Consider the following 24,388-nt stretch of genomic DNA (forward strand, 5'->3'; position numbering starts at 1 on the left):
CTCCCTCCACTCCACGGCGAGGGTGTGGCAGCACGAGGGGCACGAACAGTTTTAGCTGGAGAAGGTCGGTTCAGGTGGGATATTGGGAAGGAGTTTCCTAAAGGGAGGGTGGTGAGGCCCTGGAATGGGTTTCCCAGAGAAGCTGTGGCTGCCCCAGGGGAGTGTTCAAAGCCAGGTTATGGGGCCTGGAGCAGCCTGGCATAGCAGGTGTCCCTGTCCGTGGCAGGCGGCGGCACTGGATGGGCTTTAAGTTCCTTTCCAACCCAAACCATCCTGTGACGTCATCATTGCTGATGTTGCGCTGCGGGCAGGAAGGGGTTAATGCGCTAATTGGGGTGAGTGACCCCACCCTGGGCCCCGCCCCTGCCCCTGCCCCTGCCCGGCCTTACGGGAAGAGGCTCGGCAGCGGCTCCGGGATCCGCGGCGGGGACCGGGGGCCCCCCTGCGGCCGCGGCGCTGCATTCCCTTCCCGGAGAATCCCCTTCCCAGAGCGTTCCTTTCCCGGAGAATCCCCTTCCCAGAGCATTCCCTTCCCAGAGCATTCCCTTCCCGGAGAATCCCCTTCCCGGAGAATTCCCTTCCCAGAGCATTCCCTTCCCGGAGCATTCCCTTCCCAGAGCATTCCCTTCCCGGAGAATCCCCTTCCCAGAGCATTCCCTTCCCAGAGCATTCCCTTCCCGGAGAATCCCCTTCCCAGAGCATTCTCTTCCCAGAGAATCCTCTTCTCCAGAGCATCCCCTTCTCAGAGAATCCCCTTCCCAGAGAATCCCTTTCTCAGAGCATCCCCTTCCTGTGGAATTCCTTTCCCAGAGCAGCCCCAGCCCAGCCGGCCGCTCGGAACCACCAGCTCTGAGGTTTCTTCCCCCATCTCCTCCCTCCCTGGGGCTCGCAGGGCTGGGGCAGCTGCACCGATCTGGGCTCAGGCAGGGGATGGAGCCGAGTTCGGGGAATTTCGGAATTTTCATTACTCACGGATTTGTTCCCTTCGTGGTGTCAGGGCTGACCTGGTGCAGGATGCACCCGGCTGGGAAGAGCCAGAGGAGGGAATTCCGCTGGACCTGAGGCTGGGACAGATTCCCCAGCTCTGGGCAAGCCCCCCCTTGCTCAGGTGACCACAGACTGACCATTCCCTCTGGAGGGGACGTGCCCTGGGTGTCACCTGCAGCCCTGGAGCTCCAGGGAGCCTCCACAAAGCTCTGTCCTGTCCCCACCTGTGCACCCCACCTGGGCATGGCCCTGTTCCTGCCCTGGGGCTCGGCTGAGCCTTATCTTTGATATCAAACCTTTATCCCCTCCCAGCTGTGATGCTCAAGAGAGGATGCAGGGACCCCGACGTGAGGCCACAGCAGGGCTTGGCTCGGCCCTGGGAGCATGGAGGAGGTGGCAGAGGGACCCTCAACTCTCCCAAATGCCCTGTGCCAGTCCTGGGAATCACCACTGGAAACGTTTAGGGCCAAATTCTCTCCTGAGGCCCAAGTGGTTCAGGGTTTCAAAGTGAGTGGAGCAGCTGCTGTTTGACCAGAGGAGGCCCTGACTGTGCAGGTATTTTATATATATATTTATATATATATGTGTGTGTATAGATATATTACATAAATATATAGGTATGAAATAATTTAAGAACCATCCGAGACAGCATGCTGTGCTCTGGGGTGGGGCTGGAGGGACGCTGCTGCCCCTCCTCCCGCTGCCCCACCAGCTTTGATTCACAAATGGAAACAGAGTCTGGAATTAAATTAAAAACCGCACACACGCACACACACACGACACGGGGCAGAGGCCGGACCAGTCCAGGTGTCCCTGAAGAGATCGGATCAACTAAAGCCAGAGAGTTGGGAAGTCAGGAAATGAAACCAGCGCAGGGGGTGTGGTTCGTGCCGGTGCCCACTGCCCTGGGTGTGCCCAGCCCCTGTGGGGACACCGGGGCGGTGTCACAGCCCCGCTGTGTGGCCGGGCTGTGGCAGAGGCTGGTGGGACGCGTGTGTCCTGCTGTGTTTGTCGTGGCCCTGCTGCCTCCATCTCCACCTGCTTTGCTTTTTGTCACCTTGGTTGTCAAGGCCGAAAGGGAGAATCCTGCCCCGATGAACCCCTCTCCTCTCCCTGCTGGGAGTTCTCCCAGAGCCAGGTTTGGTCCAGCTCAATCCTTCCCACCAGCTGAAGACCCCCGCAGAAGATCTCCTCCCCGGGGACTTCAGGATGACCTTTAAAAAAACCTCCCAAAACCCCTTAGAAAAAGCCAGAAATCACCGGTGCCTTCCAAAACTCCTCCTTGCTCCCCATCCCACCCTTCCCAACCATCCCAGAGGGATCCCAGATCCAAGTGACTGCCGTGGAGGGCCGGCAAAGCAGCCGAACCGAGCGCGTGGAGAAGGCTTTGGACCCTCATCCCCGTGTCCCTCTCCTCGTCGGGAAACGAAAAACCCCCGGGCTGGCGGATCAGCTGGGGAGCAGGACGTGCTCCAGGAAGTAGCTGATGGAGTCCCAGTGCTTCCAGAGGAAGAAGAGGAAGAGGACGAGCAGGGCGGTGCTGAGGATGCGCATGCGGGTCTTCATGAGCGGCGTGATGAAGTTGGCGATGGTGGAGACGAAGACGAGCAGCACGGCCATGAGGGCCAGGATGACGTTGATGAACTTGCCCAGCAGCGCCCGGGCGTTGGCGTTCTCCACCCCCTCCAGCTGCACCACCTGCTGCTGCTGCTGCTGCAGCTCCAGCTTGGTCACCCGCGTCAGGCACGACTCCACGGCCTCCTGCCGGGGGACAGCGGTGGCGGCGGCTCCAGGGCTGTCCCCCGAGGGATTCGGTGCCTCCCCGGTGACGCCGGGGTTGGCTGCCGGGGGGTTTTGTTCTACCCGGGGGCTGGGGGGTGGCTCCAAGGGGACGTGGGGACTGTGCTGGCCCACACGTGGCTTGTCACAGCCCGGTGTTGTGGCCGCGCGGCCGGAGCAGAGCAGGGGGCTCGCCGTGTCGTGGCGTGGGAGTGACAGGACAAGGGGGAATGGAGGGCAGGGACAGCGGGGATCTTGGGAAGGAATTCCTCCCTGTGAGGGTGGGGTGGCCCTGGGATGGAATTCCCAGAGAAGCTGTGGCTGCTCCCTCCCTGGAGCGCCCTGGGACAGTGGAAGGTGTCCCTGCCCTGCCATGGGTGATTTTTAATGTTCCCTCCAACCCACACCACTCTGGGATTCCCTGGTTTTGGGGACATGGTTTAGTCACCTGCCTCTTGCTGTGACAGCACCACAGGGAGAACCTCACCTGGAAGGTGCTGGGAGAAGGGATCCCACTGCCCCACCCTCCTTCCCAGCCCAGGGCCGCTCCCTCACCCCGTGGCTGGAGGGAGCAGAGGGGAGCCGAGCCCTCCCACAGCCCTACCTGGATGTCCCGTGCCCTCTCGTAGGACTGGTAGGCCACCTTCTCCTCCATGCTGGCCAGCTCCTGCTTCAGGTTGGTCATCTCGTTCTGGTGCAGCTCCGTCAGGTCGTTCAGCTGCTCCTCCAGGCGCTCGTACCTGCGCAGGGCAGCTGGGCTGGGACGTGTCCCCGAGACCCCCCCCGGCACTGGGGGCACCCCCCAGCCCCTCCCACCCTCCCCTGGTTGTGCGAAAACACCTCAAGATCCTCTGTGGATGTCTGGCAGTGAGGAGGGCTGCAGCACCCCGTGCCCCTTGGCTGGACAAGCCCAGGAGGGCAGCTTGTGGTCCCCAAAGAGCCACCCCGGGTGACACCTCCCCTGCCACCCGCCCGTCCCTACCTGTAGCGCTCCTCCTGCAAGCACTGGGTCATGTAGGTGTAATCCCGCTGCAGCTGGGCCTTCAGGTCCTCCATGGAGTCCTCCAGGTGGGACTGGCTGTCCTTGATCTCGCGCAGCTCCTCCAGGATGGTGTCGAAGTTGTTGTGGTGGCTGTCCAGCGTGTTGGACTTGGGGCTCCCCAGGCCGCCGGGCCCCGCCCCTGAGTTGCTGCCACCGGCGGAGCCCGAGGTGGCACTGGAGCACTCGTCATCGCTGCCGTACTTGGGGCTGGACACCAGCGTGGCGCTGCCGCTCAGCGCCCGGGAGGCCTCCTCGGGGTGCCCGTCGTCCAGCGTGTCCTTCAGGTGGGCGATGTTGTCGGCGCTGCCGAACTTGTTGCGGATCAGGCTGGCGAACTCCCGCGGCTTGGACACCACGGCCGTGTGGGTGGCCTGGGACAGCCCCGAGAGCCCCCCCTTGACCCCTTCCACCACGCCCCCGCTGAAGCCGCTGATGCTGGAGCGGACGTTGGCGCCCACATCCTTCAGCCCTTGGTGCATGTCCCGGAAAACATCCTTGGGCTGGCGCGTGGGGCCGTTCTGCTCGATCTCCTTCAGCTTCTTGTGGTAGTGCTCCAACTTCTTGTGCAGCTGCGCGATGGTCTGGGCCGACTTCTGGTTCTTCTTCTCGAACACCTGCTTGATGCGCGACGCCTGCTGCTTGTCGGCGTTGTTGGCCAGCTTCAGGTACTCGGCCACGTTGTCATCGCGCGCCTCCTGCTCGATCTTGATCTGCTCCGTGATCTTGAGGATCTTCTGGTGCAGGTGCTCGATGGCGGCTTTGGTGCGGTGAGGGTCGGGGGTGCCATCGGGCACGTCCAGGCACACGGGGCCGTCGGCGTCGCCGTGCCCGGCGCCCGCGGGCAGGTTCAGGGTAGTCACGTCGCCCTTGTCCAGCTGGCGGGGAAGGAAAAGGAAGGGGATGCTCAGGGGAGGGAGGAAAAACCCCAGAAGTGGGAGGGGACAGGAGGGAACCGGGCTTGGCATGCACGGAAGGGGCGAGAACTGGGCAGGAGAACAATTAACTGGAGAAGCTGGGGGAGTTTTCCGGTCGGTTGGAGATTTCTCAGCCACGCCAGCACTGCTGGAATCCCAGGGACACACCAGGTGACCCCAGGGACACACCAGGTGATCCAGGAGGACACCACTTGATCCCAGGACACACCAGTTGATCCCAGGAACACACCAGGTGATCCCAGGAACATCCCAGCTGATCCCAGGACACCCCAGTTGATCCCAGGACACCCCAGTTGATCCCAGAAACACCCCAGTGGATCCCAGGAGGACATCAGTCAATACCAGGAACACCCCAGTGGATCCCAGGACACCCCAGTGGATCCCAGGAGGACTCCAGTCAATCCCAGGAACACCCCAGTGGATCCCAGGAGGACTCCAGTCAATCCCAGGAACACTCCAGTGGATCCCAGGAACACACCAGTCCATCCCAGGACACACCAGTCGATCCCAGGACACACCAGTCGATCCCAGGACACCCCAGTGGCTCCCAGGACACCCCAGTTGGTCCCAGGACACACCAGTCCATCCCAGGACACCCCAGTTGACCCCAGGACACACCAGTCCATCCCAGGACACCCCAGTGGATCCCAGGACACCCCAGTTGATCCCAGGACACGCCAGTTAAAGAGCACAGCAGCCAGCTGGGGTTCAGGGCTGGATTCTCCCAGTGGAATTTGCCAAGGAGCAGCCACTGGCTCTGCCCTTCCACCCTCACCTTGTGCACAGATGGGATTCCTCCAGCCAGGCAGGAAAAGGGAGTGAGGAGAACCAGGATTCATCATCAAACCTCTCCCCAGGCCAGCACAGAGCACAGGGACTGAGCAGCCCGGAGGAATTTCAGTCCCGCTTTCAGCCAGGACACACCCCAGAGCTGTCCAGCCCAAGAGGAACTGCCCTAATCCCAGTTTTTGGGAGGCTGGGGACAGCTCCTGCTGCCAGCGCTGCAGGTGCAGGCACTCCTCTGCTTTTCCTGCTCACCTGGCAGTGCCAAGCTCCTCTTGCAAACACCAGCTGCCACCGCAGGAAATTCGGACAAATGCCAAAATTCCTTTTTACAGATGGCCAAACTGGAGCTTTGGGAGAGGGAATCACTCGCCTGAAGCCACGCTTGCAGAGCCTGGACTGCAACCCAGGCCCTGCCTCGTGCTCTCCAACCTGGACATGCTGCTTGGCCAGTTGGGAAACAATAAAATTAAAAAAAAAACCCAAAAAACCCTAAATCTTCCCAGTTGCTGGGTTTTATATGCAGATTCTTATGCAAAAGCTCCCTGGTTGTGTAAATGGCTCCTGGCTTCTAATTAAGAGCCGCTTGAAAGTTAAATACTCTTGGCAGACCTGAATAATTTCTCATTTGCATCCCACTTTCCCCGAATGACCCTTTAATAGGAATAAAGCTGCGGGATCATTGCTTGGGAGTGTGTTATCACCAGGAAATGCAGGGGGGAAGAGGGAGCAATGTTCTCTCAAGATGCTGCTTGGGAACAATCCCATCTGGAGCAGGGGCTTGGAAAAGCCAGAGCCCTCCTGTTATTCCCTTCCATCTCTTTTTTTTTTTTTTTTTCCCCTGTTTTTCGTGTCCTGCTGGGAGTCTGGGGGCGTTGGGATTTCATCTCAGCTTCCCCCCAAGCTGCTCCCCACAGCTTTTCCTGTCTCCTCATTGCAGCAGTGATGCTGGGATGGAGCAAGGGCTGGAGGATGGGAGCAAAAGGGCGATCCCAGCTGGATTCACCCTGTCTGGAGTGGTAATTTTCTTAAAAATAAAAATAAAAAATGAAGTCATAACAAAACCTTGTGGTTTTCAGACCCCACTTCCAGGCTATTTTTAGGCTGGGCCCTCCACGGAGGGTTTTGCTTTGGTTTCTTATCACGAGGCAGAAATTAGAAACAGCAGGAAACAGACTTTTTGCCCAGATGTGCAACTCTCTGGACAGAAAAGGGAAAAAGTGACCGTGGCAAAGGAAAAGGCAGCTCTGGAGAGGCCCAAACGGGAAACACCCGCTGGGGAGCGGAGGGGAAAAGTTGCTCAAACTCTTTCCAAAGAGGGAGTTGCCCTCTGTGTTTTGGATTTTGGAGAAGGGAGGTTTAGATGGGATTTTGGGAAGGAATTCCTGGCTGTGAGGGGGTGAGATGGAATTCCCAGAGAATCTGTGGCTGCCCCATCCCTAAAAGTGTCCAAGGCTGGGTTGGAGCAGCCTGAGATGGTGAAAGGCGTCCCTGCCCATGGCAGGGGTGGCACTGGATGGGTTTTATGGTCCCTCCTAACCCAGCCCATTCTGGAATTCCATGATTTATCCACGGGATTGCATGTGGGATGGGTAGGGAAGAGCGCTGCCCCCTGCTCGCTGCCATCCTGGGGGAGGCACATCAGGTTATTGCTTTGAAAACAACCCCCCAGAAAAAGACAATGTGGATCCCTGGAGCATTAACAGGCCCTGCCTGCTAAATCCCAGCGACTGTGCAGGGGATTTAAGGGGGGGATTAGGAAAAGCCACACTTTCCCTACATGCAGCAAACCCGCTGGCAGGCACCAGATGAAAGGAAATTTATCCTGATGAAAACACTCTTTTCCAGAGCTTGTTTTCCAGGCAGGCTGGGAGGGCAGAGCTGATGTGGGATGCGGGAGGAATGCAGGACGAGGGGAGGGAAATTGTTCTTATCAGCAGAGCTGAGCCCAGCAGAGCTGAGATCTGCAAAAGGCTCGAGCTGAGCAAACTGCTCACGGGGCCACGGCCCGGCACAGTTATGCAATGCTGGGTTATTGGGTGCTGCACGCTGGGGACAGCTGGGACAGGTGGCAGGTGAGCAGCTCGGGGATGTCACCCCAGCTCGGGGATGTCACCCCAGCTCGGGGATGTCACCCTAGCTCAGAAATGTCACCCAGTTTAGGGATGTCACCCTAAATGTCACCCAGAAATGTCACCCAGTTTAGGGATGTCACCCCAGCTCGGGGATGTCACCTCAGCTCAGAAATGTCACCCAGTTTAGGGATGTCACCCTAAATGTCACCCAGAAATGTCACCCAGTTTAGGGATGTCACCCTAAATGTCACCCAGAAATGTCACCCAGTTTAGGGATGTCACCCCAGCTCAGAAATGTCACCCAGTTTAGGGATGTCACCCCAACTTGGGGATGTCACCTCAGCTCAGGGATGTCACCCAGTTTGGGGATGTCCTCTCAGTTTGGGGCTGTCACCCCAGCTCAGATCTGTGTCCCCTAGGTCACAGCTGTCCCCTCTGCTCGGGGTTGTCACCCCAGCTCAGGGATGTCTCCTCAGCTCGAGGCTGTGTCCCGCAGCTCAGGGCTGTGTCCCCTAGGTCAGGGTTGTCACCCCAGCTCAGGGATGTTCACCCAGCTCGGGGGTGTCCCCTCAGCTCGAGGTTGTCACCCCAACTCGGGGATGCCACCCCAACTTGGGGCTGTGTCCCCGCTCAGGGCTGTGTCCCAGAGCTGTGTCCCCAGCTTGAGGCTGTCCCCCCAGCTCGGAGCTGTGTCCCCACTTAGGGCCACGTCCCCACCTCGGGGCCATGTCCCTAGCTCAAGGCTGTCACCCTGACTCGGGGCTGTCACCCCAGCTCAGAGTTGTCCCCTCAGCTCAAGGCTGTGTCCCCAGCTCAGGGCTGTGTCCCCACTTAGGGCTATGGCTCGAGGCTGTCCCCAAGCTCGGGGCTGTGTCCCAGAGTTGCGTCCCCAGCTTGAGGCTGTCACCCCAACTCGGGGCTGTCCCCCAGGCTCAGGGCCATGTCCCCACCTCAGGGCTGCGGCTGTCCCAGCACATCCCCTCCTGGCTTTTACCCCGTTCTTCAGGAATTGCACAATTATTGCAAAGTTCAGAGCAGCATTCTGGAGGCGCTGACATCACCCCCAGAATTATTCTGTTTTCCGTGCCCTGCAGCCCACGGGACGCGCCGGGGATGAGCCGTGGCTGTGTCCAGCCCAAGAGAGGACCTTCCCTCCAAACTATCACCGTGATTCCTGCCTGGAATCCATCCCGGGGACAGAACAGCCCTGGGAAGGACCATGTGCACCTTCCAGCAGGGAAAAAACAAGAACAAATCCAGGGCAGATCCAGGGAGCTGCTGCCCTGATCCCTCAGCTCTGCAGCACAAGTGTCACCATGCCTGGGGCACTTGGTGGCCCTGGAATGCCACCAGGGAGAGGCCACAGCCAGCACAGAAATGCAGGATGTGGGGAGGGGGATTTCGGGGCAGTTATTTCATGTGGCTCCCGTTCCTCAGAGCACTTTTCCAGCACAGCATCCCCTGAGCTGGTCCCTGCCCGGTGTCACTGGGGACACCCCGAGTGTCCTGTCCCCGTCCCCACACGGGCTCCCAGCCCTGTGTCTCGTGGAGCTGAGCTGTTATTCCCACCAGACCCAGCCCAGGTGTTGAAAATAGCAGCAGGAGCCCTGAGTCACAATTCCCAGCCTCCCTCCGAGCCCTCAGCAGCGCCCGGGGCCGGCAGTGCCGTGTCCCCCTCTGTGCCACCCCTGGATGGGCACAACGGGCTGGCAGCAGCTCCCTGCACTCATTCCCCAGCCTGACAATAATTTTCCTTACATAATGCAGGGATTAACGTTCAGGCTTCCAGCTGCAGCAGTTTCCCACCCGGCACGGGTGGCGCTGGGGGGGGTTTCACCCTCTGGTTTCATTCCCTGAGGAACGGAGGCACCGAAAACCCCCGTGGGTCTCTCTGCCCATCACCATCCTCCCCCCATCATCTTACCCGAACCCCAAAAGCTGCCAGGACCTACCTCCATGGCGGGCAGGGCTGGGGTGCCCCAGGGCTAGTTGGCGTGGGCTGCCCGGCCGTGTCCCCGCGGTGTCCCCAAGGCTGGCAGCGCTGCCCGGGCAGTGCCGGCTGCCATGGCAGGATTCCCGGCTAGGGAAGGCGGCAGCGGACGGCAGCGAGGTTTTGGGGGAGCAGCAGGGAGGGAGGAGGAGGAGAAGCCTCTCGTAGACCCCGTCAGGGCTGGCTCAGGGCTGGCCCCGCGTCCCCGGAGCGGTCCCGGAGCGGTCCCGGAGCGCTCCCCGCGGTTCCCGGCGCGCAGGGACGGAGGCGCTCGCTCCGGCGGGATTGCCGGCTCAGGAAATCTGCCCGAGCTGTTTACAGCTCCCAGCGAGCCGAGCTTTCAGGGCTGTAATGCAAAACCCCTCCTCGTCCCCGTGCCGGGATATTCACACGCCTCCAGCCCCATACGCTGCCTGTGCCCTGACGCAGGAGGTCGGGACGGGCTCCTGTCATCCGCCGTGTCACAGCGCGGGACAGAAAAGCCTGGGAAGGGCGGGACGAGGCATCAGAAAGGAAAAATGCGAGGGGAAACAGTCGGGAAAAAAAAATCCTGTCATTGAGCAAGGAGCTGGGCGGCCTGAGGGAGTTAAGAAGCGAACGAGCCGCCCGTGCCAGCACCAGGAGGAGTCTTGGACCAAGACCTGGATCTGTCCCTGTCACCCCAGGAGAGTGGGGGTGGCACTGACCCCGTTCTGCCACGGGAGAACACACCCGGCACAGAAAACACACCCAGCCACTGCCCAGCCAGCGGTGTGGGGATTCACAGCGGCTGCCGAGGTGTGAAACAGGGCAGATGGAAAAAGGAGGCACACGTGGAAAAAGGAGGGACAGCCCTGAGCAGGCTCAGCTGCGTTGCTGCCAGGCCAGTGGAGCTGGGGAGGCACCAGGAGAGCTGAGCTCGAGTGTTGGGCTCAGCCCAAAGCCGTGGGGCTGCACCGAGCAGGGCAGGGGGATCTGAGCAATTCGGGGAAGCAGAAAGCAAACCCAGAGCCTTGTGCTGAGCCACAGCAAAGCCCTCAGCGTGTCCCAAACCTCAAACCCACCGTGGCCACGGCCTGTGGGCTGGCTGAGCCCGGCTCCTTTGCTGCTCTCTGCTTCAGCCGTTCCTCAAAAACCCCAGCAGCAGCTCAGGAAGGGTTTGCAGGCACCCTTTGAACGGCTCAGGGCAGAGCCATGAGCTGAGCGTGCCCCGGACCCGCGGGAATGGGGCAGCCTGGGCTGCCCCACACTGAGCCCCGCTCGGCCTGGCGCTGTCCCCACACCCGTGGCAGTGCCAGCCTGGCACTTTGGGTGCGGGGCTGCACCCCGAGCTGCGCTGCCTTCAGCCCCCCCCGGCACTGCCCGGCCCTCCTGGAGCAGCGCTGGTGCCTGTGCCCGCTGTGCCCACCCCCAGGAGGGACAGAAGGCAGAGCTGGAGCAGCCCGGCATGGCCCAGCCCACGCTGTGAAGCTGCCAAGCACCAAAATCCTCGTCCCCTGCCAGCCCCAGCTCCCTCCCGATCCCCACAGGCACAGGGAAACGCAGATTCCCTGGAAATTCCACCCAAAACGCAGCCGTGCCTACCGTGCGGCGCTCAGCAGTGCCAGGGCAGGGCGAGGATGCGGCAGAGTTTCCTGAGGGTGCCACACGGAGCGGCGGGGACCGGGCGGTGACACCGCAGAGCTGGCCCCGGGGCCGGGCGGTGACACCGCAGAGTTGTCCCCGGGGCCGGGCGGTGACACCGCAGAGCTGTCCCCGGGGGTGGACGGTGACACCGCAGAGCTGTCCCTGGGGCTGGGCGGTGACACCGCAGAGCTGTCCCCGGGGATGGCAGCGGCAGCACCCGGGGCTCCTCTCCTGCCGGGTGGGCAGGCGCTGCTCCTGGCCCATCCCTGGGTGCCAGGGGGGGATGGGGCAGCCCGGTCCAGCCCCGGGCCGTGGGTGCCTCTGGCGTGACCAGGGCTGGTCAGCTCGGTTCTGGTATCTGCCATAGCATCACTTCTGCTTTTAGCACAGCGGGCAGAGGTCACTTCCCATGGCTCTTGTGCTGTCTCAGCAGGGCAGGAGAATCCGGCAGCTGCACAGGAGCCGGTGGAAAGCACCCTTCCTGCTTGCCAGTTCCCTCTTGAAGGTGCTGGGGCTGGCCCTAGAGCCCTTCTGCTTCCCCCCCCGTGGTTTTTGGGGCTGGGAAGTGAGTGGTTCACCCATCCTAGGGGGAACCACGATGTCCCCCACAGCCCCTGGCAGCTCAGAGCCCCCCACAAACCCTATTCCAGGCCTTGGGAAAAGAGGGAGGAGCAGGAATTTCCCAGAGGAGGCTGATGGAGTGAGGACTTGATAAAGGTTGTGATGTTCAGGAAGAGCCAGTGCAGGCAGGCTGCTGCAAGGAGCCATGGAGAGCATTCCTGTGACTTCCCGAGGACCTGAGGTGCTGGATTCCCAGGAGAACACCTGCTCCCAGCTCCCCAGCACTGGGGAAAGGTTAACAAATCCTTGCAAACAACAAAGAGCGTGGCTGCAGGCCGGCCCAGCCGGGGCAGTGGGGCAGCATCTCCCCTCCCAAGGGCACAGACTCCCTCCCACAGCATGCAAAACCCCTCCTGGCATGGGAAAAACGGGAGTTCTGCGAGGGAATTACCCAAGAGGCTGGTGTCGCACTCCCCATCATCCTTCCCCCCTGGCTGCTGTTTTTCAGGCCTGACTGAACGAGGCACATTTAGAAATAAATACCAGCTCCCATGCAAAGAAAACCCCTGGATTTTCCACAAAATCATGGCAGATTTGGTGTGTGCTGTGCTGGGCAGGGCAGGGTCCAGCTCCAAAGCCTTGGTCTGGGCACAGGGAGGGTCCCCTTGTGCTGCCACACGAATACGGGGCAGGTTTGGGGCTTGGGCTTGGCTTTGCCTGGGGCTGGGCTTAGCATGGAGACACAGGAATTAAAACCAGCAGGAAAACCCTCCTTGGGTCCCTGGGCTGGGAAAACTGCATATGGGTTATTGGGATGCTGATACAGGTGGAGATCTGCCAAACCCGCTGCTCCTTAGCACCCCACTCCCCAGTGGACTCGGTGTCTGGAGCAAGCGGCTTCTGGGCCTCCTCCTGCAGGTCCCACCCTGCTCCTCGCCCCTTATCCCTGCACATCCCAAATCCTCGCCTGGAAAGGAGAGCAGGGACCGGGGGACACTCACAAAGACACGCAGCAGAGGATTTAGGAGCAGCGTCCTTGTGCCAGGGCAGGGTTTGGGAGGGCAGCTCCTGCAGAGCTGTGGGGAGCAGCCGGATCCTCTCCCTCCCCCAGGGCCGAGGAGCCCGAGGGGCAGAGGATTGGCAGGGGAGGCTCCAAGGAGGAGCAGCACAGGCTGGGGGGGAGCAGGAACATGCTGGGGTGCCACGGGGCCGATCCCAATCCTCCAACTGTGCCGGAGAACAAACCCGGGCACTTCCCAAAAGGGAACAAACAAACAAACAGCCACCACTGCTCCCGGTCCCCATCACGGCTGGGACAGTGCCACCATCCCACGGGGCTCAGGGCACTCGAGGAGTGCAGTTGTACCGATGGGCAGATCCTGGGATTCTCCCTTGGGAATCCTGGGGTTTCCGTGCCTGGTGTTTCCTAAGTGCACCCCACATCCTCCAAGCTGGGACTGTCCCTTGTGCCCCGGGCTTGTAGGGACAGCTCTGAAGGGACAATTAAGCGAGCACCCCTCAAGGGTGAAGCCATTCAGGGCCCTGCCTACGCTTGGAGAATATTTGGAAAAATTCCCGCTGTTGTTTTCGCCGGAGGGAGTGACCCTGACGCAGCATTAACCCACCCAGCAGGTCAGCAGGGGTTGTGCAGCCAGGGGGGATTTTTGGGAGCTTCTACACGGAGGATTTGAGGGGGAAGCAGGAAGAGGCCGAGCTACAACCCCAGCCAGCTGAGGAGCCACAAACAGGACCCTCGTCCAGACTCCGGAGCCAAATCCTGCTCCCAGCCCAGAGCAGCAGGGGTGACCTGGAGAGATCACGGCATGGACACAAACCCTGCGCCCCAAATCCTGCCCTGCACCCTGGGCATCCACCCCCAAATCCCCCGGGATCGCGGCGCTGCCTGCCGGGAGCTGGAGCTGCTGGTGGGCTGCAATCAACAGCCATATGTCACCGAGGCTGAGGAACACGATGTCTTCGTGAGGGGTGAATCAGTAGCAGAGTCTGATATTCTTCTCCTCCTGAATTAATTAAGCAGCAATCTCGGCTGTCTTTGTCTTTCCAGCTATTATCTGCTCTCTCCAAAGCGCTCATCCCAAGGGGAGCGCGGGAAGGAGCTCCCAGCACCAGCCCTGGCTCACAGACTCATCCCCCTGCCACACGTGGGGAGATGGAGGTGGAGAGTGGGAGCTCACCTGGACTCTCACACCTCCACTTCCAGGTCAGGAACCCAAAAAGCCCCCAGAACCCCCCAAACCCCTGGTATTTGTAGGGTCTCCGCACCCCGGTGCCCCCCAGCTCACCCCTTGGGATCCAGGTGCCAAAGGGATGTCCCAGGGGCTGGGGGGTGCAGGAGGGGCAGCTTTACACCCCCCCTCTGTTCCCTTTGGCCTGTTTCTCCTCCTTCCCTGGGATTTTAATCCCTGGGAGGGAGGGGAGGATATGCCAGAAAATCCTCCCGAGGAGGTCCAAGACACTTCACCAAACTCATGGATGGGTTGGCTCTGCATTCCAGCTGGGGAAACTGAGGCAGCAAGCGAAGGAAAACTCCTGCCTGGGGAAATTCTGCCCGGGGTTAGCTGTGGGGCCAATCCTCACAGAGCCCCCTCCCAGCTGATGACTGAGCCCAGGTAACCGGAGCTGTAGGAGGGAGAAACCACATCCTCCCACTGGAACCAAAGGCAGCTGCACGCCAGGAGGGCCGGAGGGAGCCGGGGCCGAGCTGGACATGCCCCAGGCAGGCAGCAGAGTCTGGGCAGGGGACATGAACTTCCCCTGCCATCCCTGAGCCACCCCGCAGCCTCCCGGACACCCCAAACCCCTCTGTCGCCACGGGCCACGGCCACCCCGGGCTGGGTGCTCGGGAACTCCGGGTTTCTCCCTGCTCCCTGTAATCCGTCTGGCCCTGATATAGCCACTGACCCGGGGGGAAGCTAAATTTAGCGGGATGAATCCCGCCCTGTGTCCCGAGGGCTGATGCCCTTGAGGCAGCACAACAGCAGGGCTGGGGCTGTAGGGACAGGTCCCCCCCCCAGGACACAGGACACCCTCCTGGGACGGGGACAGGGGCACGGAGAGAGGAGTTTGGAGTAGGGAACGGCACTTTTGGGTGGTGATCCCATAAAAACGGGTGGCTCACAGCTCAGGAGCCGGCGTGAGGTGCGGCAGGAAGCCCCCCCCTGCCTCCCCCGTGCCCCCAGTGCCTCACAGGAGAAGCATCTGCTCGGGGAGGGGCACGGAGCGGGGACACGGCCGGCGGTGGCAGCTGGCGCTGTCACTTGCCGAGGGACACGGAGAGGGCGGCGAGCCCGGCGGGGTCCGGCCCCTCGCCGCCCGCGGGGGACGCTCGGCGGGTCCAGACCGGGCTGAGCCGAGCACCCGCACTGGGGACACTTGCGACGGGTCCGCTCCTCGGGGACGCGGGGAGAAGGCGGCCGGGAGCGCGCACGGACGGACGGACAGACGGAGGGGCAGACGGGCGGACAGACGGACGGACAGACGGACGGCCGGGAGGGCGGACAGACTGACAGACGGGCGGGCGGACAAACGGACGGACGGACGGGCGGACGGACAGACGGGCGGGCGGACAGACGGGCGGGCGGGCAGAGGGACGGACGGACGGGCAGGAGGACAGACGGACGGACGAGCGGACAGACGGACAGACGGGAGGGCGGACAGACGGACGGACGAGCGGACAGACGGGAGGGCGGACAGACGGACGGACGGGCGCCGGCCCCGCCGCGGTAACGCCGCCCTCTAACGGCCACCGGCCCCGCCGCTCCCCCCGCCCGTTCCCCCCGCGGGGTGCCGGTGCCCGGCCGGGGCTCACCTGCACGTGGACCATGCCGCAGTCCCCGCAGTCCGTGCAGCTCCCCGGCAGCACCAGGCACAGCACCCCGCGGCCGCCCCGCTCCAGCTCCGGCCGCCCCGCCGGGGACCGCGGGCCCCCGGGGGTGACGTGCCCCGCCAGCACCGGCTGAGCCCCGGGGGCTGCGGGGACACCCCCGGCCGAGCCCCGGGGGCTGCGGGGACACCCCCGGCCGCTGCTGCCGGCGCCGGGGCCTCGCTGGGCGCTGCGGCCGCTAATTCCCGTGTGCCCGCCTCTGCCTGGCGGGTCACCAGCAGGAGATTAGGGAGATCAGGAGAAAGCTCCCCAGCACGCTCCCGGCGCCGTGCTGCTGCCTCCCCCGGCCCCGAGAGTGCCACTGTCACACGTGCCGCCAGCACGTCCTCCCGGCGAGCACCGGCACCGGCCGCACGCCCGCTCCAGGTGTGGCACCTTGGGGCAAACGGGAGCCGCGGGAGCTCCGTGCGGGTGTTTGGGACGCGGGGATGCTCCCGGTTCTGGGGAAGGAGCTCCTCCAGCTCGGAGCTGAGTGGGACACATGGGAGAGCGGATTTTTGGGATGCAGGGATGCTCCCGGCCCCCAGGGATGGAACTCCTCCAGCTCGGAGCTGAGTGGGACACATGGGAGAGCGGATTTTTGGGATGCGGGGATGATCCCGGCTGTTGGAACCCGCGGCCCTAAGGAAGGAGCTCCTCCAGCTTGGAGCTCCATGGGACACAGGGCAGAGTGGATTTTTGGGATGCAGGGATGCTCTCGGCCCTGGGAAAGGAGCTCCTCCAGCTTGGAGCTCCATGGGACACACAGGACAGCAGATTTTTGGGATGCGGGGATGCTCCCGGCCCTGGGGAAGGAACTCCTCCAGCTTGGAGCTCTGTGGGACACAGGGCAGAGTGGATTTTTGGGATGCAGGGTTGCTCCCCTGGGAAGGAGCTCCTCCAGTTCGGAGCTCCGTGCCTGCAAAGCAGAGGCAGCCCCGTGGCTCTTGGAGCACAGTGGGCAACCAAACCCTGGTTCCCTGTTGCCAGCAGAAGCCCAGGCATGCCCAGCTCATCCCAAACTCATCGGCACAAGGTGGGAACGGGGAGGGGGGTGGAAGGCTGGGGAGAGGGGAAATCACAAATACCTGACCTGCAAAGGAAGGTTTGTCCCCATTGTGGGAACCCCAGGTGGGGGTGACCCCTTGGCAGTGCTCCTTTTGGGGTGAACCACAAACCCCAGCCAGAACTGGCAGCCAGCACCAAATTCCCAGACTGTTCCATGGTCCCACTGAGCCCCTCGAGCCCCTCTGGATGTCCCCTGACACCACAGGCTGCTCCTGGGGGGAATTAGGGGCCGCAGGGGGGAGGAATTTTGTGTGCCAGGCTTTGGCAAGGTCCACGGGGTGAGGAACCAGTGCAGGAAAAGGGAAGGCAGAACTGCAGGAACTTAATTAATTAAATAAGAAAAATTAAAAAGAAAAAAAAACCACCAATAGCTGTTCAAAAAGCACTTGCTAAGACCGAGCGATCCCACGAGGGACCCATCCAGCATCGGCTCCTCATGGAAGGGGGGGAAAATTCAGCTTGAAATTTGTGTGTGGGGGGGAATGGCTCTTTCCCAGGAGCCCCGTGCATCCCGTGGGGCTTCCAAAGGGACGGGGAACAGGGAGGAGGTGCCAGATCCCTGGGGACAAGGCAGGGATGATGCCAAGCCCCCCCTCTGGGGCCCATCCCTGAGGAAAAGGAGCTGCTTTGCTGCAGGCAGGAGGTTCAGGGCTTCCTGAGGGCTCCAGGAAAAACAATCCGGCTCGGGAATATCGCGGGGCTCGTGTTTCTCTAAATAAGTTATTTTTCCACTGCCTCACAAAGGTGTTGTCTCTCTTCTTATTACTCTTTGTGTCATATGCAGTTAATTATTCATCCCCTTTCTGTGCTGCTCTGGGAGTGGACAGGGATCTGCCCTGGATGCTTCTGTCCCATTGGGGTCGAGGCTTTGGCCACAATCCCAGCGGGATTGGGATCCTTGCAAGGCAGTGACACAGGCCATGCCCCAGGGGAGGCCACGAGGGAGAAATTTTGGCTGCAGATGCTCAAATGAACAACCTGATGCTCCTCGTCACTTGGTCCGGGTGGGACATTCCAGCAGGGAGGAGCAGGGACTGCCAGGGAAGGATTGGGGTGTCCTGATTTGGGGAGAGGAGATTCTGGGCAGCTCCTTGGAAAGCTGCTGTCACAGTGACATTTTTATCCTTGGGACCACGTTCTGTGCCCCTGTCTGAGCCTGCCTGGCCATGTCCTCATGCAGAGCTTTTCCAATTCACTGCTGGTGCTCTCAGTGAATTAAAAACACAGAAAGGATTGAAGTAAAAACACGAAAAGGATTTAGTTAAAAACACAAAAAGAAGGAACCTCATTTCCCTGAGAGCCACTTCAGGGTGTGGAACCCCCCCACAAGCTCTGAAGGTCAAGGGGCGAAGCCAAGAGGGAAAATCCCCCCGGCTCCCAGGGCACCTCTCAGCGCCTGTCCCTTGAACTCAGCGTGTGCTAATTGGGCTGGTGCATAATTAATGGCACTAAACACTAGATGGAAACACCATCCTGCCCATCAGCCCAGCACGGACTGGTTTCAAAATCACTTGGGATGGGACCAAATCCCAGCTGCCTGGCTGAGCCCGGAGGTGCCTTTGGATCCCCCCATCCCGTGGGAACAGGGTCATGCCAGGCCCTTTTTAATCCCTCAAATCCCACTCTGGAATTGTGACCCTGCCTTCAGTTCCCCACAGGAAGCCTCAATTCCAGCTGCTCCGGGTTCCCAAGGGCTGCCACCACCATCTGGTGCTACCAGCACTGTCCTGAGGGACAGCCCCATCCCAAGGGAATTTTGGGGTGCCCTGGCTCCCCAACCCTGGTGCAGCCACAGAGTCCCAGGATCGCTGAGGCTGGAAAATCCCTGTGGGATCATCGAGTCCAGGCTGTGCCCGATCCCCACCCTGAGCACACAGTGCCACCTCCAGGTGCCACCTCCAGGGATGGCCACTCCAAACCCCCCCCGGGCAGCCCCTTCCAGCCCTTTCCACGAGGAAATTCCTGCTGGTGTCCAACCCGAACCTCCTGAAGTACAGATTAAGGTGATGTCCCCTTACCACGTCACCGTAGAAGCAAAGCCCGACCCCACTCCCTTCACCCCACCAGGGACTTGTGCAGAGCCCCAAAACCCCTCCAGACCCTCCTTTTCCTCCAGAACAACCCCCCCAGGGCGCTCCATCCCTACCTTATCCACCAGCCCCTCGCCGTCCTCGGCCAGCAGGTAGACAGCCCCGCTCTCGGCCAGCAGGATGGCCGTGTCCGTGGTGGACGACGACCTGGGCCTGCCCTGGTGCTGATGCAGGATGGCCGTGAGGCCGCTGTCCTGGGGGGCTTTGCGCCCCAGGTGGGGGCTGCCCTTCTGGGGCTCCAGCGAGCCGCTCTTGGCGCGGCGGCTGCCGCTGTGCAGGCTGGTGCCGCGCTTGATGGAGGGGCGCGAGCGGATCTGCTGCAGCACGCGGTTGAAGGCGGTGGGCCGGGCGGGGAGGTCGTGCAGGGACACGGCGTAGGACACGCGGTGCATCTCCGGGGAGCGCTCCTTCTCGTCCGGGGACTCGTGGTCGGAGGCGCCGTGGGGCCCGGCCGCCGCCGCCGCCGCTGGCCCAGGTGGCCCAGGTGGCCCCGAGTCCTGCGAGCTCTGCTGGTCCCGCTCGCGCGAGCGCCGGCGGCTGTGGAAAAGGTGCTTGAGGCCATGGCTGAACATGGAGCCCTCGGAGAGCTGCTGGATCTTCTGCGGGGACAGGGAGGGAATGGGCGCTGTTAATTGAGGGAATGGGCGCAGTTAATTGAGGGAATGGGCGCTGTTAATTAATTGAGGGAATGGGCGCTGTTAATTGAGGGAATGGGTGCTGTTAATTGAGGGAATGGGCACTGTTAATTGATTGAGGGAATGGGCACTGTTAATTGATTGAGGGAATGGGCGCTGTTAATTGAGGGAATGGGTGCTGTTAATTGAGGGAATGGGCGCTGTTAATTGATTGAGGGAATGGGCACTGTTAATTGATTGAGGGAATGGGCACTGTTAATTGAGGGAATGGGCACTGTTAATTGATTGAGGGAATGGGCACTGTTAATTGAGGGAATGGGCACTGTTAATTGATTGAGGGAATGGGCACTGTTAATTGATTGAGGGAATGGGCGCTGTTAATTGAGGGAATGGGCACTGTTAATTGATTGAGGGAATGGGTGCTGTTAATTGAGGGAATGGGCGCTGTTAATTGATTGAGGGAATGGGCGCTGTTAATTGAGGGAATGGGCGCAGTTAATTGAGGGAATGGGCGCTGTTAATTGAGGGAATGGGCACTGTTAATTGATTGAGGGAATGGGCACTGTTAATTGATTGAGGGAATGGGCGCTGTTAATTGAGGGAATGGGCACTGTTAATTGAGGGAATGGGCACTGTTAATTGATTGAGGGAATGGGCACTGTTAATTGATTGAGGGAATGGGCGCTGTTAATTGAGGGAATGGGCGCTGTTAATTGAGGGAATGGGCACTGTTAATTGAGGGAATGGGCGCTTTTAATTGAGGGAATGGGCGCTGTTAATTGAGGGAATGGGTGCTGTTAATTGATTGAGGGAATGGGGGCTGTTAATTGAGGGAATGGGTGGTGTTTGCTAATTGAGGGAATGGGTAAATATTGGAAATACTAAGTATTAGTCCTTAGAAATACTAAATGTTAATGGAGGTGTTGGAAATACTAACCATTAGCGGAACTACTGGAAATACTCAATATTACTATTAGAAAGACAAAATTTTAGTGGAAATACTGTAAATCCTAAGTATAACTGGAATTATTGGAAATACTAAATATTCGTACTTGGAAATAAGAAGTGTTAGTGGAAATACTAATTATTAGTACTTGGAAATACTAAATACTAATGGGAGCATTGGAAATACTAAGTATTAGTGGAACTATTGGAAATACTAATTATTAGTATTTGGAAATACTAAATAAAATGGAAGTATTGGAAATACTAAATATTAATGGGAATATTGGAAATACCAAGTATTAGTGGCCTCAGCCATGGACCAAGAGCCACACGAGCTCCAGCAAGGATTGGTTTTTTTTTTCCTGTGACATTTTCCATGGGCCAGCCTGGCCTGGCTCCTGGGGATGAACCCCAGCTGGTGGCCCCGTGCCACCAAACCCAGTCCAAACTGGGTTTATATATTTATAAATAGAAAACTTTTATAAAGTATATAATAATATATTAAAAAAGTATATAATCACATATAAAAATATAAAGACTATAAAAATATTAGTACAGATTTTAATATATCAATTATTTAAAATATATTAATATATTAAAATATTAATTAATATTTTAATATAGATTAATATATTATATATTAATATATTAATAAATTATTTCTATAATTTAAATAATGTAATATATTAATTAAAATATAAAATATTAAAATAAAATATAGAAAAATATTAAAAATTGATAATATATAATAATATATAACATATAAAATAATAAATACATATATAAAAATAGATAAAATAAGATATAATAACAAATAAAATCACATATAATGATAGATAAAAATAATATAAAATAACACATGAACACAAACTGGGCAGCCACTGGTTTCCAGCAGGAGATGGGGACACGTGGCTGCCCTGAGGATTCCCAGCTCTTCCTTTGCAGGGGCTGCATCCCACATTCCCAGGAAACAATCCCTGGAACTGGGGTGGCAGCTGGCCATGGGGAAATCATGAATATGGATGGTGGAACAGATCCTGCTCCTGATTATGGCCGGGCAGCCTGGCCAGGGTTCTGGAAATCCGGGGTTCCACTGGAACCTGGCCAGGGTTCTTCCCTGCAGCCACTGGAAATCCGGGGTTCCACTGGAAATCTGGGGTTCCACCAGAACACTCAGATTTGAGGCCAGGGTTCCTTGGAGCCAGTGGAAACCCGGGGTTCCACTGGAAATCCAGGGTTCCTTGAGTCACTGGAAATTCGGGGTTCCATGGAAAATTCAGGGTTCCCTGCAGTCACTGGAAACCCGGGGTTCCACTGGAAATCCTGAGTTCCATTGGAATCTGGCCAGGGTTCCTTGCAGCCACTGGAAATTTGGGGTTCCACTGGAAATTTGGGGTTCCACTGGAAATCCAGGGTTCCACTGGAAATTCCGGGTTCCACTGGAAATCTGGTGTTCCACTGGAAATTCTGGGTTCCACTGGAACACACAGATTTAAGGCCAGGGTTCCCTGCAGCCACTGGAAATCCAGGGTTTCATTGGAAATCTGGGGTTCCACTGGAAATCTGGGGTTCCACTGGAAATTTGGGGTTCCACTGGAAATTCCGGGTTCCACTGGAAATTCCGGGTTCCACTGGAACACCCAGATTTGCATCCCGGGAGATTTTGGCCCTCCACATCCCCTGTGTGAGGAGATTGGGGGGGCAGCGAATTCCAGCATTCCCAAAGGGCTCAGAGCACCCCAAATCCCAGCTCCTGCTCCAGCACCATGGGGAATTCCCAACAAATGATTTGGGGCAAGAAAAAAAATCCTCTCCCTCCTGGAGCAGCCTCTGGCAGGACCGGGCAGGTCACAGGGCACAACCCTGACCTGGTTTTGTCCGGTGAGGACACCAGGCCTGGCCCTGCTGCCATCCAGGGCCACCTCAGCTCTGTCCCCAGGGCCACCTCAGCTCTGTCCCCAGGGCCACCTCAGCTCTGTCCTGCAGCAGGGATTGTCCCCAGGGCCACCTCAGCTCTGTCCCCAGAGCCACCTCAGCTCTGTCCTGCAGCAGGGACTGTCCCCAGGGCCACCGCAGCTCTGTCCCCAGGTCATCTCAGCTTTGTTCCTGCAGCAGGGACTGTCCCCAGGGCCACCGCAGCTCTGTCCCCAGGGCCACCTCAGCTCTGTCCCCAGGGTCACCTCAGCTCTGCTCCACAGCAGGGATTGTCCCCAGGGCCACCTCAGCTCTGTCCTACAGCAGGGATTGTCCCCAGGGCCACCTCAGCTCTGTCCTGCAGCAGGGACTCTCCCCAGAGCCACCTCAGCTCTGTCCCCAGTGCCACCTCAGCTCTGTTCCACAGCAGGGATTGTCCCCAGGGCCACCTCAGCTCTGTCCTGCAGCAGGGACTGTCCCCAGGGCCACCTCAGCTCTGTCCTGCAGCAGGGACTGTCCCCAGGGCCACCTCAGCTCTGTCCCCAGAGCCACCTCAGCTCTGTCTCCAGGGCCACCTCAGCTCTGTCCTGCAGCAGGGACTGTCCCCAGGGCCACCTCAGCTCTGTCCTGCAGCAGGGACTGTCCCCAGGGCCGTACAGAACAGGCTCCTTCCCCTAAAAATCCCGGACAATTCCAAATCTCACCACACCTGGAACATTGACAAGGAATCAGCAAAGGGACCCTGCATCCCCAAACTCTGCAGGCAAAGCTTTTCATCTCTCCCTGAGCCATTCCCAACGCTAAATCTCCGTCCTTTTAGGTTCTTTCTAGGAAATATATAATAAATTTCCAGTGCCGAATCGCTTCTTGAGGAAATAACAATTTAAATTTTATTCTATTTATAGAGTCTCTATGGAAACGGAGGCAGCGTTTGAGAGGTAAGAGCTCCAAACCCCCAGATTCCTCCCGTGGAGGGCACGGCCAAGGTCCAAGTGAAAAGAAACAAGCAACTCCCTTCCCCAGGGAGAGGAAAACAAACTAAAAGTGGAGCTGGCAGGAAAGATTTTGGGAGGCAGATGCCCTCAGGGCTTCTTGGTCCAACAGCTCCAACTGAGCGAAATTCACTTTTTCAAACAAACTCCCCTCAGGCCCTTTTCCAAGTTTTCCTGAAAGAGGCTGGGCAGGCACGGGATCTGCCTGGATAAGACCAAATTTGCATGGAAAAAAACCGAGGGAAGCAAGGGATCTGCACGGAAAACACCAAATTTGCATGGGAAAAATGTGAGGGAAGCAAGGAGGGATCCAGCTCTGCTTCTCCACTGAATTCCAGCTCTGGGTTTCTCTGCTTTCAAGAGCTGTGAGTGGTGGCCACAAACAAGTCCCGTGCTGCTGTACGAGCTCTGGTTTCTCATGTTTTCCCAGGATATTCCTGCACTTCCAGAGCAGAGGCATTTTCCTGGCACAGAACTGCTCGTGGCTCAGAGCAGAGGCTATTTTGGAACAGCCATTGCTTACTAACCACGGCGATGGACACAAATTAATTTCTCAGCGTGGACAGCTGTAAAACACCAGGGTGAATCCAAAAATATCTTTATTTCTTCAGACTTTCTCATCAGCACAGCCAGGCTCTGCTGCTCGGTGGTGGGGACTTGTTTTATGAACTTCAAAGCCCCTGCTCCAGGTCCCACTGCACCGAGAAGAGCTGAAAAAAATTCCCATTTTAGCCCAAACCAGGATCTCTTACAGGAAAACTGAGACTTGGCTGACAGTTTTGTCTTGGACTCTTTGGCAATACCCCGTGCTGGCCTTGCCCAGCCGTGCCAGGCTCTCCAGGGTGGTTTTCCTGCTGCTGCCACCCAGCCTGAAACCTCCCAGCTCCTCTCTGAACGATTCCCCGACACCCAAACCCCTTCCTGGGCTCGCACACGGACACACAAGGAGAGGATCTGGTTGCCACGACCTCCCAGCACGGCCCCAAGCTGCGAAATCCTGCTCAGTTGTTAGGATTATTAATTATTTATTCATCCCCAGCCTGCCCAGAGGCTCCAGCCAAGGCTCTGCAGCTCTTTGGAGCATTTGCACAAACACGGGGGAAG

General features: G+C 58.8%; 1 protein-coding gene across 3 annotated transcripts in view; it reads right to left on the reverse strand.

Annotated features, from left to right (window-relative positions):
- Window positions 1-1,537: 1,537 nt before the first annotated feature.
- TMCC2 (transmembrane and coiled-coil domain family 2) overlaps window positions 1,538-24,388 on the reverse strand; it is a 30,177-nt gene continuing 7,326 nt past the window's right edge. Inside the window, exons 2-5 of one of the 3 annotated variants that reach the window (XM_053998322.1) lie at window positions 18,855-19,397; window positions 3,749-4,683; window positions 3,371-3,506; window positions 1,538-2,748 (exon numbers count right to left, since the gene is read on the reverse strand). In XM_053998322.1, the coding sequence (XP_053854297.1) occupies window positions 2,437-2,748; window positions 3,371-3,506; window positions 3,749-4,683; window positions 18,855-19,397 (1,926 nt within the window). In that variant the 3' untranslated portion in view covers window positions 1,538-2,436. Of the gene's footprint in view, window positions 2,749-3,370; window positions 3,507-3,748; window positions 4,684-9,553; window positions 10,075-15,586; window positions 15,964-18,854; window positions 19,398-24,388 lie in introns of those variants that run through there. The other 2 variants (XM_053998323.1, XM_053998324.1) reach the window with 2 other exon arrangements.

The sequence above is a fragment of the Vidua macroura genome, chromosome 24 (assembly GCF_024509145.1).
Source record: "Vidua macroura isolate BioBank_ID:100142 chromosome 24, ASM2450914v1, whole genome shotgun sequence".
In the NCBI taxonomy this organism is placed as follows: Eukaryota; Metazoa; Chordata; class Aves; order Passeriformes; family Viduidae; genus Vidua; species Vidua macroura.